This window comes from Ictidomys tridecemlineatus, chromosome 4, assembly GCF_052094955.1.
Source record: "Ictidomys tridecemlineatus isolate mIctTri1 chromosome 4, mIctTri1.hap1, whole genome shotgun sequence".
Classification (NCBI taxonomy): Eukaryota; Metazoa; Chordata; class Mammalia; order Rodentia; family Sciuridae; genus Ictidomys; species Ictidomys tridecemlineatus.
In genome coordinates, this window is record NC_135480.1 from 180,348,448 (window position 1) to 180,362,974 (window position 14,527).

A 14,527-nucleotide genomic window follows, 5' to 3' on the forward strand; every position below is an offset into this window, starting at 1 on the left:
AGGTTACAACAAGTTTATAGCTCAAAAGAATCATATTGCATTTGTTACAATATTCAAGAAAATATTCAAGAAAAAATATTCAAGAAAAAACATGTTCACACAATAATACATGGCAAAGCCAGGAATGGAATTCATATCTCCTACTCTTAGCCAAATTGATTAACAGATCAACAAAAATTTATCAAGGATCTATATTTGATAGTCACTGAAAGATTAGGTACAGTCCTGTTTTAACTAAGCTTAAGGTCTAGTATTTCCTTCCATATATCACCCATTAAGCTTCTATTTAAATATTATATGTCGTCTCGTGTACCCAAACAGAAATTAACTCATACTTGTTTTCTTGATATGTTTTTAATCATGATGATTACCCTTAGCTACCGGAAAGCATTTCTGAGTTGTATAAATAGATGTAACATATATTTTCACAAAATGTAATTCTAACATGTCACTCACTAAAATAAAATTGCTGACTGGGGATGTGGAGAACATTTGCTTCGTGTGCACAAGGCCCTGGGTTAGGAGGGGAGGGGAGGGGAGGGGAGGGGAGGGGAGGGGAGGGGAGGGGAGGGCAGGGGAGGAGAGGGCAGGGGAGGGGAGGGGAGGGGAGGGGAGGGCAGGGGAGGGGAGGGAAGGGAAGGGAAGGGAAGGGAGAAAGAAAGGAAGAAAGGAAGAAGTCACCTTTCTATCAAAATATTTATAAATAGGACCACGATTTAGTTTTCTAGACTATAATGGTTTCTTCTATGTTCTAGAAAATACTTGTTAAAAAGAGGGAGAAATATTGATGGGGACAGAAAAGATAAAGTGATTTCTGATAACTTTTTATTTCCTTAAAAATATACTCTGAGTATCCTCATTCATAGCAATTTTGTATTTACATTCTTTCTAAGAAAAATCTTGACTGAAGACACTCTTACTGAGCACTCTTGGGTAACTCCACAGCTCTCTGAGATTATAAAAGGAGCAGAGAGACTATTTGTCCTCATAAACTCCTAAATTCCAAACACTGGAACAAATAACCTGATTTGTATTTCTAATTCAAGCTGAGATTTTGACCTATTTCCCATCAGCCCAGAAGAAACACTCCTAAATCCAAAGCAAAATACCTTTTTTTTCCCCTTCCTCTTGAGCCTTCTTTTCCAGCAGTAAAGGAAAAGCACAGTTACCCAGTTGCCCTGAAGGCCAAAATCTCAACTGTGTTTTGCAAGAGCTAACATCATCAGCTTATCTACCACCTGATTCTAGTTTCTTATTAATTTTTAAACTTTAGTGAACCTAGCCCCCTCCCTTTGCCCTCTTTTCTTTTTATATTCTCTTGAAATCTCTTAGTCTTAGGGATAGACTCCACATTTTATTCACATATTAATTTTCTTTATAGACAGTTTTTGTTAGTTTACCTCTACTGACATTCTTTGGGCATACCTGTCCTCTACAAATAAAGAACTACTGAATAATTCTGAATTTGCAAAGACTTTCTTTCCCAAGGCCATACTAGTGGGGAACTACAAATGTGGCCACAGTAATGGGGAGCAAAATACTTTTTCTAAGTCTTCATTAAAACTTTCAGAATTTGGGGAACACCAAATTTCCAAGTTCTTTCTCCTTCCTCATCTAATTCAGAGACTTTTGAGGCAGCTAGTGAAATAACAACAAAATATAAGGATAAACTCCATTAAAGTATTGGGTCTTGGGGCTAGGGTTGTGGCTCAGTGGTAGGGCCTAGCATGTGTAAGGCACTGGGTTCAATCCTCAGCACGACATATAAATAAATAAATAAAAATAAAGGTTAATCCACAACTACACACACACACACACAGTAGTGGGTCTTATATGAGGTGATGGACCGCATTTTTAAAGTACAAACTGAAAGGAAACAATTAGTAAATTTAACTTCTTTAAGTACTTTTTTTTTGGGGGGGGGTATCAGGGATTGAACTCAGGGGCACTCAGTCACTGAGCCATATCCCTATCCCTATTTTGTATTTTATTTAGAGACAGGGTCTCACTGAGTTGCTTAGTGTCTCACTTTTGCTGAGGATGGCTTTGAACTTGTAATAGTCCTGCCTCAGCCTCCAAAGCCACTGGGATTAAAGGCATGCACCACCGTGCCTGTCTACTTAAGGACTTCTAATCAGCCAAATATTCCTTTAAAAAACCTGGAAACACAAGCTACAAATTTGCAACCAAATTATGCTACACAAAATACTGGTGAAGAATTATTAGCTAGAATATATAAACATGTCCCCCCCAAAAAAATTATAAAAATATCAAACAAATATTTGTTACTGGTGTCTTAGGGTAAAGGCCTCACTCTGGGAATCCAACAAATCAGATTCAGCCACTTGCCCAAAAGCCAAACAGGAAAGGTGAAAAGCATGAAAAGAAATTTAACTTCCAAGGTCTGTCAGTGATTTTGAGGTTTCCTAGAAAGAGGAATTAAGACAAGGCAAGGGTTAGGATTTGTATAGTTGGGTGCTTTTCAAAGTGGCCAAAAGCATGTGATCTTGACTAGGTATGGCCTAGTCCATCACTACCTCAGGATTGGTCAGACAAGGCCTTGTTCTCAATTAAGAAAGTTACTGTTGCCTGGAGGGTAACTTCAACTCATCACAAGATGGTTATAGAATCAGACCTTGTTCCTGGAATCCAAGGTGACTTAGAGGAAAAGAGTTGGATGCAAAATGGAAACAGAGATACCAAATCTTTATTCCTGCTTTTAGCCAATAATCAGACATTTGTAGGTGAAAGTGAGGAGTCTATGCCCTTGATACATATTATATGGGAAAAAAAAAAGACTGAAAAGGGCACTTTACAAAAGAGGAAACAAATATATAAGTATGGAAAGAAATCTAAATCTCAATTGTTTTCAGAAAAAAAAACCCACAAATTAAAATCATGGGGTATATATTTCACAACTATAGGATTAGCAAAAATTAAAAATTCTGAAAATAAGGATTAGGAAATAAATCACCAAGACTCAAACCTGCTAGGGGAATATACATAGGTACTTTCACTTTGAAAGCAATTTGGCATTATCTAATAAATAGTCCAGCAATTCTCTCTATAGATAAACTCAGCAGAAATGTGTTTGATAGCACACCATGAAATACGTACAATAATGTTCATAACAGCGTTTTTCAAGATATTAACAAACTGGAAACAAATATCTATAAGCAATAAAATGAATGAATTGTGGCAAATTTATACAGTAGAATAATATAAGTAATGAAAAGAATCACAAGTATAAACAACAATCTTGATGAATCTTACAAACATGAGCTTAGAAGAGTCATAAATGTATACATGCAATTGAATCTTACAAAATTATATGTACTCAAATGAAACTATACAGCATACTTTTGGGATAAATCTTTAAACAAAAGCAGCCAAAAAGGATTACCCAGAATCATACTGTATGACAATTTATGAATGTAGTTAAAACTAATAGGTAAATGTGTGAGAAAAAATATATACCATGCAACAGCAAGCATAAGCAACCTGATTCCCTGGCACCATACTCTCTCACACACACACACATAGAGACACAGATTCACAAACCCTCTAAAGTGGCAATACTAATGTCAGAGTAAGTAGATTTCAAGACCAAGTGGACTTTTTTAGAGACAAAAGATAATGATATGATCATAAATATTAAAATTTCATGTGACAAGATGATAAAAAAAAATCTTAAGATCTTGTAATGGATTCAAATACATGAACCAAAAAACTAACAAAATTAAAGTAACAGACAATTTTTCAAGCAATTAGCTAAAATTTTTAGCATATCTTTTTCAGTAACTGATAAAATAACTTGACAAAATTCATTAAAGGCATATATTTAAATAATACTAGCAACAATCTTGACCTAATTGCTTGCTATTCACAGAACAGTAAACCCAACACCTTCAAGCACAGGTAGTAATACAATAAGACATGTCATAAGTTGGGCCATAAAATGAATCTGAATGAAAGTAAAATGTTGAAATCATTCAGCATATCTTTTGACCACAATGACATCTGAAATAACAATAAAATGCCTAGAAAATCCTCTAATGTTTGAAAATTAAACATGTTCTAATAATCCATGGGTCACAGAAGAAATCACACTGGAAATTATAAAATATATCAAAATAAATGAAAATGATACAATATAAAAAGTCAGGATAAAACTAAAGTTGAAAAGGGGAAGTTTGTAATTTTAATGGCCTATATTTGAGAATTATAAAAGTCTAAAATCAATGGCCTAACACATTACCTCCAAATACTAGAAAATGAAGAGCACAATAAATTCAAAGGAAGCAGAAAATAATAAAAGCATCATTAATGAAACAGAAAATAAACAGTAGAAAGAAAACAAGACAAAGTTTTGTTCTTTGAAAAGACAATTAGCAAACTCTAAGCTGGACTAATCCAAAAAAAACAAGACCGTAGACAAATAACAAATACACAAAATGAAAGAGAGCTTATCTTCATTGCTCCAATAGACATCAATAGGAAGTTAAAGACTACTATGACACCTTCATGTTAATTTAGATAAATACAGTACTTGAAAAAATTTCATTGAAAAACTGTTTCAAAGGAAAGGAGATAAAATAGCATAACTAATGAATTGGTTATTAATGAACAAATAAATGAACCAGTACTGAATCCTGGATCAGGGTTAAAATTGTTAGCTCTCCGTTGATATCACAAAATAACTGAGATAATCAATTTAAAAGGGGAAAAGATTTTATTTTGGCTTATGGTTTCAGAGGTATGAGTCCATGGTCAGTTGGCTCTTTTGTTTATGAACCTATGGTGAGGTAGAATATCATATAGTGGAATAGCCAGGAAGCAGAGAAGGGGCTGGATTCCTAACATCTCCTTCAAGCACACACCTCCAGTGGACCTAACTTTCTTACACTAGTCCCTGCATCCTAAAGGTTCCACAAATTCCCAACAGTGCCAAAAGCTAGCAACCAAGCATTCAATACATGGCCTTTGGGGGACATTTAAGATCTAAGCTGTAACAAATTGCTATAAAGGTCATTACTGGGACATTGTAAAATTTCAATGTGGATGATGTCTGACTACTGTTTAATCAGTATTAAATATTTTGAATTTGATATTTCATGATGGAAAAAAGCTGCCGAGTTCTGTAAAATTCTACATCAGAATTCTGTGGAATCCAAAGTTAGAAACTACTTGTAAATTTGCAAGTCATTCAAGTAAAAACTAGTACTTTTGTACTGTGAAATAAGCAAATGAAAAAATGAATGATAGGAAAGTAATTTTGGCTAAGACTAAGTTCATGCATTTTTAAGCTACCTACTATCTTGTACTTTAGGATTCATAGAATACTTGCTAATGGGATTAAGAGTCACAGAACCAGGGATCAAGTTGTCCATGCCTAGGTTAGGGTCAAGAAATTTAGTATCTATTTCTGAGTAGGTAAAGAAATAGCTTTTGAGTAGAAAGAAATTTTATGGCAGACCAATTCTTAAAAAGCTAGAAAAGCCAGATTTTTAAAAAATCCATAAAAAAATAAAAATCAGGATAATTTAAATATGCAATAATAGACAATTGGTTGGATAATATCCAAGTATAAAATAATATGCTATTAACATATTTAAAAAAAATTTTTTTTCTTAAAGACTATTTAATGCTAAGGGGAAAAGCCCATAATGTGAAGGACATGATGCTACAGGAATTATAAATTACATGAAATAGTTAGGTCCTCCACTTTGAAAATCAGCACCTGCCATCTTAAGAAGCCTGCCCAGGCATGACTATCAAAATCACAACAAAGATGCCAAGTAACAATCAAAGGACCTGATGGGTCACTTCTTAACTACTTAATTGCACATGACTATATAGTTAAGAAGTTTTTTGCAACAGCTTACAGGAGAGCCTGGCAGATATTCTCTGTCAATAAACCTTTGCTTGACTCAGAGGTATGTGTCATGTAGATATTTGCACCAGCTACCCTAACAAATATTTATTTTTCCATTTGGAAATATGCCATAATGTTAAATGATTATCTGAGTAGAGGACAGTGACAATTTTTTGTTGTTGTTGTTTTTCCCAATTTTCTAAAAAAATACACTACTGTCACCAGCTGGCCAGGCTGACAAAATAGGCTGGGTTAAAAGGAGCTGGATGCAGCAATAACTAAGAAAATGGTGAAGAAACTACAAAACACACAAACCTGAGTTTCAAGGGTGGGACTGCTCTGTGTCCCCATGGGTCAGCTGCACACTGGGCAGCGCTGGAAAAAGCAAGAGAGAAGAAGTGAGTGCACACCTGAAACTCCCGTTTTTATTGGGGAAAAGACATTCAATAGAATATTCTACCCAAATAAGGCAAGAGATGGGGTTTCAAAAGGTGGAATCTTGCTTGGTGATTTCTTATGGTCAGTAGACTCATTGACATCTTGGCAAGTCACACCCATCTCAGATGTTGTGTGGGACCACATGCAGAGAGGGAAGAAAGGTACACTTGCGTTGCACAGCCCAATCAGCACGCAACATCAAACCAGTCCCCTCATGTGCTCAAATGCACATAGTTCACACATACAGCCCATGGATGGCTCACAACACACTACTTCTATAATCAAAAAAAAAACAAAGTCAAAATTAAATGGGAGCAGTTTTTCACTACTTGAAATAGTTTACGTAAGATCATTTCTATTGACACTCTCTAAAATTAGTGAACTGATAGCTCTTTTAAATAGCAATCAATAATTTTTTTAAAATGTAAAACTATTATATATATTTGGTTAACTCAGTAAACAATGTAGCAAATGTTTTTCTTTCCAGGAAAACTAAAGGCTATTACTCTTGAACAGTCATTGTACTGACCTATATACCAGTAATGCCCTCTACAAATACTGATAGATGTGAAACTTATCTTCCTGGATGGCTAAATTTACCAGAACTGTTTCAAGGAATGATACTAATGTCTTCTCTAGAGTCATGTTATTCAAAACATCATCAGCATCATCTATGAGTCTTTTCCTTTTTTGGTACTAGGGATTAAACCCGGGACTTACCACTAAGCTACATTCCCAGCCCTTTTAATTTTCATTCTAAGACAAAGTCTAAATTGCTGAGGGCCTCACTAACTTGTTGAAGCTGACCTTGAATTTGTACTCCTCCTGCTTCAGCCTCCCAAGTCACTGGAATTACAAGCTTGTACCTCCATGCACAGCTCCTATAAGCTTTGGAGACATGCAAAAGCTCCCAACACGTTCACTTTTACTAAATAATAATTTGCATTTTCAAAAGATTCCCAGATGACTCAGATACAATTGAAATTTTGAGCTCTGCTCCATACTACAAATGAGTAATTTTTTTCTGTCTTAACAATAACATGAACTCTGGTTTATGCAAACACTTCTCCATTTGTAATCAACAGTGCCTCCCCACTGATCTCCTAATCCCTTATTTCTATCATGTCATTGTATGGGAAACACAATCAAATCCTGTATATAAATTTCAAATGTTTCCATGCTGAATCCCTCTTTCACATATATCTGAAGCAGAGAGGACACAATTATATCAGCTATAATGTCTAATGTCAGGGTCCAGACAATGACACTTTCGATGTTCTTGAAAACCATAGTGCCAGTGCTACAGAGATTTTATAGGCACGACACTATACTGTTAAAATAATTTTTCAAATGAATATACTAAAATTTATATACCCAACTGATTATTTCCCTCTTCAAAGAAGTCATTCAGGGAGAGAATAAATGCAATTTCCTTTGCTTAAAACCTTTCTATCACTTTTCTTTCAGAATTGTCATTAGTCAAAATAAAACAATACAAGAAATTTCTTCTTCTTGCCTCAATCTTCTTTAATCCTATCTACAGTCTGAAAACAATTCCTAATCATTTAATTATGTCACTCAGAACCACCTGGGAATCTTCTATTTGAGTATTTTCCACAAACTAAGTACATAAAAGTGCAAAGATTTGCCACACTAGTGGATTCTTACTATAATGCCCAGTTTTAAAAGTTACAGAAAAGATAAGAGGTTTAAAATAAGTATCATCTCCTCTAAAGAGAATATGCAACTAAATATAGAATCTGGCATATCTCTTATTTTAAAAAGTCACAACACTTTATAATAGTTGCCACATGTTCTAATTTTTCAAAGTTATAATATTTATTTTAAGGGAATGATAAGGCAAAAAAAAAAAAAGCAAATTTCACTTAAAAAAGTTTAAAGACACCACACACTTTAAGAAATCTACTTTAATTCCAAAAAAGATTAATCCAGAATGCACTGTATATTTTGTTTCTACTCATGCAGTGAAAGAGTGAAAGTAACAACTTTCTATATGTAATAAAAGTTTCCTTACTTATATATTCTACATATGATCATTACAGCATAGATTTAAGAGTCCTAATAGGATTAGAACATCTTCTTGCAACTATTGCTTTATGCCTAAGAAGGGTAAAGACCACATCTGAACTTGTAATGACCTCCAATCTTAAACTCATTATAGGGTCCTCTGAAGAAACTGTCCGTAAATTCTTAATGACCTGATTCCATTTAAAAAAAAAGAGAATGGTTTCAGCAAATGTGAAAATAGAAAATCCTGCTATTTCTTTGTCAATTCATGATATAAGAGGAAAAAAAGAGATATTGCATTCCTCTATGGAAAAAATAGATTTGGAGCAGTGTTCTGATAGGTAAAGTATCAAAAAGTCTAAAATATCCCCTTTGCTCAGGGCAACAAAAATGACTTCCATGTGTTTATCTTCTGAACTGCTCAGTAACTCCAAGTGATTTTCAAATTGGGAGGCAAATCATTGGCATTAAGTTCATCAAATTTAGATCGATCTTGAACAGGGACATTATAGAAATCAAGAACATCTCTGACCCTGCACATCTGGTGAAGCCTGGAGTTAGGCACTGCATGGCCCAAGTCATCAGCCAAATGTGCCAAGAGATTAAACTTCATATGACAATCTTCCAGGGAGATATCCTGCCAATTACTAGGAAGGGATGAACCAAAAACTTCTTTCATATGAGATTCCAAACGACTCTGAAGATCTTCAGGAGGTATGTATGTTCGGCTTCGTAAGGGAGGACACACTAGAATAGGCTCTTTTTTTACTTCTTCTATCGTCTCAGTCTCCACTGGTTCTTTTTCTTTTCTGGAATGATCAAAAACAAATATGTGAATCTTTGGTTCACTGCATTAATGAAGTTAACAAATACCTGACTGAATCTTGTTCACCAATCAAACTCAACAAGTAATTTGCATACTTACTACTTTCTGGGCATGGTGAAGACCACAAAAGAATAAGTTCCTACCCTAAGAATGCTTATAGGTGAATGAGTTGGCATAAACAGAAAACAAAAACTATGTTTTTACATACTGTAAAAATTCCTAGGGATGGGTAAAGAAGTAAGGTAAATCATTCTATCTGGGATTCCTAGTCCTCGAAAATCTAACCTCAATCTACCTCTCTAACCTTACCTCCCATTAATCTCAAATTTAATACAATCTGACTTTTCAAAATCATGTGTTAGCTCAAGTTATATCCCTTCCTAAATGCTTTACTTGCAGAAATTTTACTTATCATATAAGTTCTGGGGCAAAACTGTTGTCTTCTAAGAAACTTTAACTCGATTTTTCCAAATAGAATTAAGTTCCTCTCATCTTCTCAGCATCTTATATTACTCTCAAGAGTATATCACACTCTAATAAGTTTTAATTTTATTTATATTCTACTTTTCTAAGGGTTTCCCAGCCTCAAATATATTTACATTTTGGACTAGGTAATTCTTTGTTGTTGCGGGTGGGGGAACATGAATCCTGTTCATTGTAGGATTTTTAGTAGTATCCTTGCCCCCCAGTCATGACAACCAAAGATACTGCCATGTGTCCCCAGGTGGCAACATTGTCCTGGTTGAGAATCACCATATCAAATCATAAATTTCTCAATAGATTATCTATTTAATTGATTTGGGGGTTCCTTGAAACATAATAGCTACTTAAATAAGTACTGAGTAAACAGGTCAATGGAAGTGAATGTGCCTGACATACCATTTACATGCTTAATGTAAGACTTGTTTGTGAACTACCTAGGGAATTTAATTCTCATGGAATTAGCATCTGATTGGGATTGATCCCCACAGAAAATGGAAGCACGAGAAACAAAATGGTGTCTGGCCAAGAATGTGGTTTTTAATGTAATTCCTCCTTGCCTACTTAAAAGACTTTCTTCCAGCAACTAATCCCTCTTTCTACATAATTGTTCATCAACCTCTCACTACCTACTTTCTATTTAAAGTAGGTTCCCTGAAGTTCCCAACGCTGAATCCCCATATATTAATGATATTTGGATATGGGGACCTTTGGAAGGTACTGGAAGGTAATTAGGATTAGATGAGGTCATGAGGGTAGAGGATTCCATGATGACATTAATAGCTTTATGAAAGAAGAGAGATCCAAGGTAGGACACTTGCTTTGTCTTGCCATGTGATGCCCTCTGCCATGTTATGAGGCAGCAAGAAGGCCCTTGCCAGTTGCTGGGCTGATGATGACTTGCCAGCATCCAGAACCATGATTCAAATCAACTTCTATTCTTCATCAATTACCCACCCACTCTCAGCATCAGAAGATGAACTAAGGCCCTACTAAAGTAATTCCAGAGTAAAAAATATGATATAATATCCTACACTTTTAAAGAAAAAATTCACCGTAGACTCCATATTGTTCTCCAGCTACCATTCAACTTTTCAACAAAAATTTTCAAAGAGTTGTCGATACTTAGTCTCTGTCCTCTCAGCTCTCATATTGTCCTTAAATCACTCTGGCCACACATTATCACACCCAGAATGAAATGCAGTTCAGGTGAATGGACTAAATAGCCCAATCAAAAGACATAGTGAAGATAATCAAAAACAAGAAGAGTCTGAGAAACTGTCACTACAAGAAGACTAAAAGGACATTAGGTAGCACTGAAAGAAATATGAATAAAATATGCAATCTATACACTAATAATATTAATATTGGTTCATTAATAATAGTAAAATAATTATATAAGTTGTTAGTAGGAAAAACAATTGACTATATAGATGTCTCTGTAATATCTCCTAACTTTTCTGCAAATACAAAACTTTGTATTTATGTAAGTAAAAACATAAATTTTATTGCCAAAAAAATAAAAAATTAAAAGGACTAAGTGTCTAAATGGATTTAAAATCAAGACCCAACTATATGCTCTCTATAAGAAACTCATTTTAGATTCAAGGACACATACAGTCTGAAAGTGAAGGGATAGAAAAAAAATATTCTATACAGCTGAAAACCAAAAGAAAGCAGGCATGGCTATATTTCTATCAGACAAAATTAACCTTAAAGCCAAAAACTTTCTTTATAGATAAATAAAGTCATTATATAATGATAAAATGGTCAATTCAACAGGAAGATACAACAACTTATATGCATTGAACATTAGAGCACCTAAGTATATAAAGCAAATATTAGCAGTCCTGAAAGAAAGTGACCACAAAACAATGGAAGAATTCAATAACCTACTTTCAATAATGGATAGAACATCCATACAGAAAATCAATAAAGAAAAAACCTGAATAATACTATATGCCAAATAGATCTACAGACACATGCCAAACTTTCTATTTAACACCAGAAAAGTACACATTTTGCTCAATTACACACAGAACATTATTTAGTATTAGAGCTTTTATCATAAATGAATGTTAGAACTATGTCAGATGGATTTTCTGCATCTATTGAGAAGATCATGTGGTTTTAAAATTTTCATTCTGTTAGGTCACAAAGTCTCAACAAATTTAAGATCAAAATACCAACTATCCTTTCTGACCACAACTGAATAAAACTAGAAATCAGCAAACAAAAATTCCACAAATTTGTGGAAAGTGAGCAAGATACTCCTGAACAACCAGTGGGTCAATGAGTAAATCAATAAGAATTTTTTTTAACTCTCAAAATAAATGAAAATGAAACATGACACAACAAAAGTTATAAGCCGCAAAAAAGTACTACTAAGACAGAAGTTTACAGCAATAAATGCCAATATTAAAAAAGATTTCAAACAACCTAACATTAACAAGAAACTAAGAGTTAGTGTTTTGAAAATACAAAACCTGAAAAACCCTTACTAATGGAAAAAGAGAGAGAGACAAGGCCAGAGAGAGAAGACTCACCTATGTAAAATCAAAAATTTAAGAGGAGATATGATAATAGACGCCTCAGAAACAGAAAGTATCATATGGGACCATTATAAACAATTACATGTTAACAAAGTGGATAATCCAGAAGAAATGTATATGTTCCTAGAAACATGCAACCCACCAAAACTAAGTCTAGAAAGAATTGAAAGCCTAAGCAGACCAATAAACCAATGAGGAGATTAAACTAGTAATCAAAAAACTCCCAACAAATAAAAAGCCTGGAGCCAGATGGCTTCCTGGGTTAATTCTACCAAATATTCAAAGAAGAAAAATTAGTACCTACCTTCTTCTTTTTGTTACAAGGAGTTGAGCCCAGGTTTGCTCTACCATTGAGATACATCCTCAGCCCTTTTTATTTTTAGATAGGGTCTTGCTAAGTTGCTCAAACTTGATTCCGCTGTTTCATCCTCTGAGTTACTGGGATTATAGACATGAGCCACCAAGTTCAACTACTAACCCTTCTTAACTTTTGCAAAAGTTAAAATATAAAATGCTTCCAAATTTATTTTATGAAAATAAGATATGAAAGCCAACCAAAGATACTACCAGACAAGTATAAGTGTGTGGGGGGGGACTACAAGACAATACCTCTATGAATATAGATGAAAAAAATCAGAATAAAATGCTAACAAATCAAATTCAACATCATATCAAAGACTACACTATGACAAAGTAGGATTTACCTCTAGAATGAAAAGTTCGTTCAACATGTTCAAATCACTAGATACAGCGCATTAACAGAATGAAAAATATAAAACCACATGGTCTTCTCAATAGATGCAGAAAAACCATCTGACATAGTCCTATGATAAAAACTCTAAAAATTTAGTTGGAACCTACCCTGACATAAAAGACATCATTTAGAGAAGACCACAGTTAACATTATAAACAATAGAAAAAATAAGGGTTTTTTTCCCCCTCTAAGATTTTAGTACAAAGCAAGAATGCTTACTCTTCTTTTTAACATAGTACTTTCCACTTATATTAAACATAGTACTGGAAATCCTACCAAGAGCTATTAGGGAAGAAAAAGAAATAGACGACATCCAAATCAAAAAGAAGTAAAATTGCCTTTGTTTGCAGATGACACAATCTTGTAAGTAGAAAACTCCAAAGACTCCATTAACAGACAACTTGCAATCCTCCTTCCTCAGCCTCCTGAGTCACTGGAATTACAGGAGTTGGACACCATGGAGGGCACCACCTTAAATTTTGATGCCCTAAACATGATGTAGGTCAAACAGATTTACCGTCGGCGGATTCCACACGGTGCAGTAGGAAAAAACAGCAGAGGGACAGTTAGGAGACCAGGTTTCTAGATCCAACTCTGCCATTAATTTGGTTTGTGATTGTGGGAAAAATAATTCCTCTTTGTGGGCCTCGACTACCTCAAGTGCTTTGGCGCGGAGAAGGAAATTTGCTTCTGCTGCTATATCCTACAAGCTTAGAGAAATGCCGGCCCAGGAAAGGAATTTAATAACTATTTATTGAATTCATCAATGAATCAACAAACGAACAAAACAGGAGCATGCACTTCGTTTCTGAATCTGTGAAGCAACATATGATTTTAGTTTACCAAGTACTTTCATGTTCATGTTTTAGGTGGGGTTTAATTTCCATTAGATACATACCGACTTTCACGTTCGCGTGGAAGTGGATATTCCAAATGAGCCATTGGTTTTCTGACACCATACTCGGTGCCCGGCACTCGCGCTTAAAACTCTGCTTAACTCATAAGTGAGTTGGAAGGGAAAAGGGACGAAATTTCCGTTATTGGAAAATCAAGACAGAGAGGGGAAGTGACTGGGCCTAGCACTCGCGGAGACCTTCACTGAAGCTTCTGAACTCAGAATCCTAACGCCCTTCTTGTTCTTCCTCTGATGCGGCTCAGAACAGGGTCCCGTCTTAATGGCATGGCACTGCCTTCTGAACTCGTCCCCTAATTCTCCTCGGTTTCTTTCCTTACTTTTCATAAACGCCACCCACCGTCCAAACTTCAGTTTTACCTGGGTCGAGACCAAAATTCTCTGCGCTTCGTCCCTAAGGCTATCCACGCCAAGCCTCTTCTAGCAATGCCGGACACACACATCATCGCCATTTTCGAAAAGTGCTGGTGACCTAAATTCTTCTCTCAACCGAACTGACGCACACAGACCAGCCAATCGGATGAAAGCTTAGTGGCAGGTGTTTCCTTCCCCCTCCCACCCCGTCGTTGCCCTCTCCTTTTGCACGCCGGGAAATGTAGTCAGGTAGCGTGGAAGTAGGAGGCTGGGCCGCGACGAGTCTCGGAGCATGATGGGAGTTGTA

The 14,527-nt window shown here is 35.3% G+C and overlaps 2 protein-coding genes across 4 annotated transcripts in view; both read right to left on the reverse strand.

Annotated features, from left to right (window-relative positions):
• LOC101974093 (bile acid-CoA:amino acid N-acyltransferase) overlaps window positions 1-14,316 on the reverse strand; it is a 28,168-nt gene extending 13,852 nt beyond the window's left edge. Inside the window, exon 1 of one of the 3 annotated variants that reach the window (XM_005326327.5) lies at window positions 14,227-14,316. The gene's annotated coding sequence lies outside the window, so the exon portion shown is untranslated. Of the gene's footprint in view, window positions 1-1,109; window positions 8,072-14,226 lie in introns of those variants that run through there. The other 2 variants (XM_078047891.1, XM_078047890.1) reach the window with 2 other exon arrangements.
• Window positions 8,227-14,380, reverse strand: Mrpl50 (mitochondrial ribosomal protein L50). The gene is made up of 2 exons (XM_005326328.5): window positions 14,227-14,380; window positions 8,227-9,150 (listed from the first exon to the last, which is right to left on the reverse strand). Exons 1-2 carry the CDS (start codon window positions 14,316-14,318, stop codon window positions 8,763-8,765), a joined length of 480 nt encoding a protein of 159 aa, XP_005326385.1. The 5' UTR covers window positions 14,319-14,380; the 3' UTR covers window positions 8,227-8,762.
• Window positions 14,381-14,527: the final 147 nt, after the last annotated feature.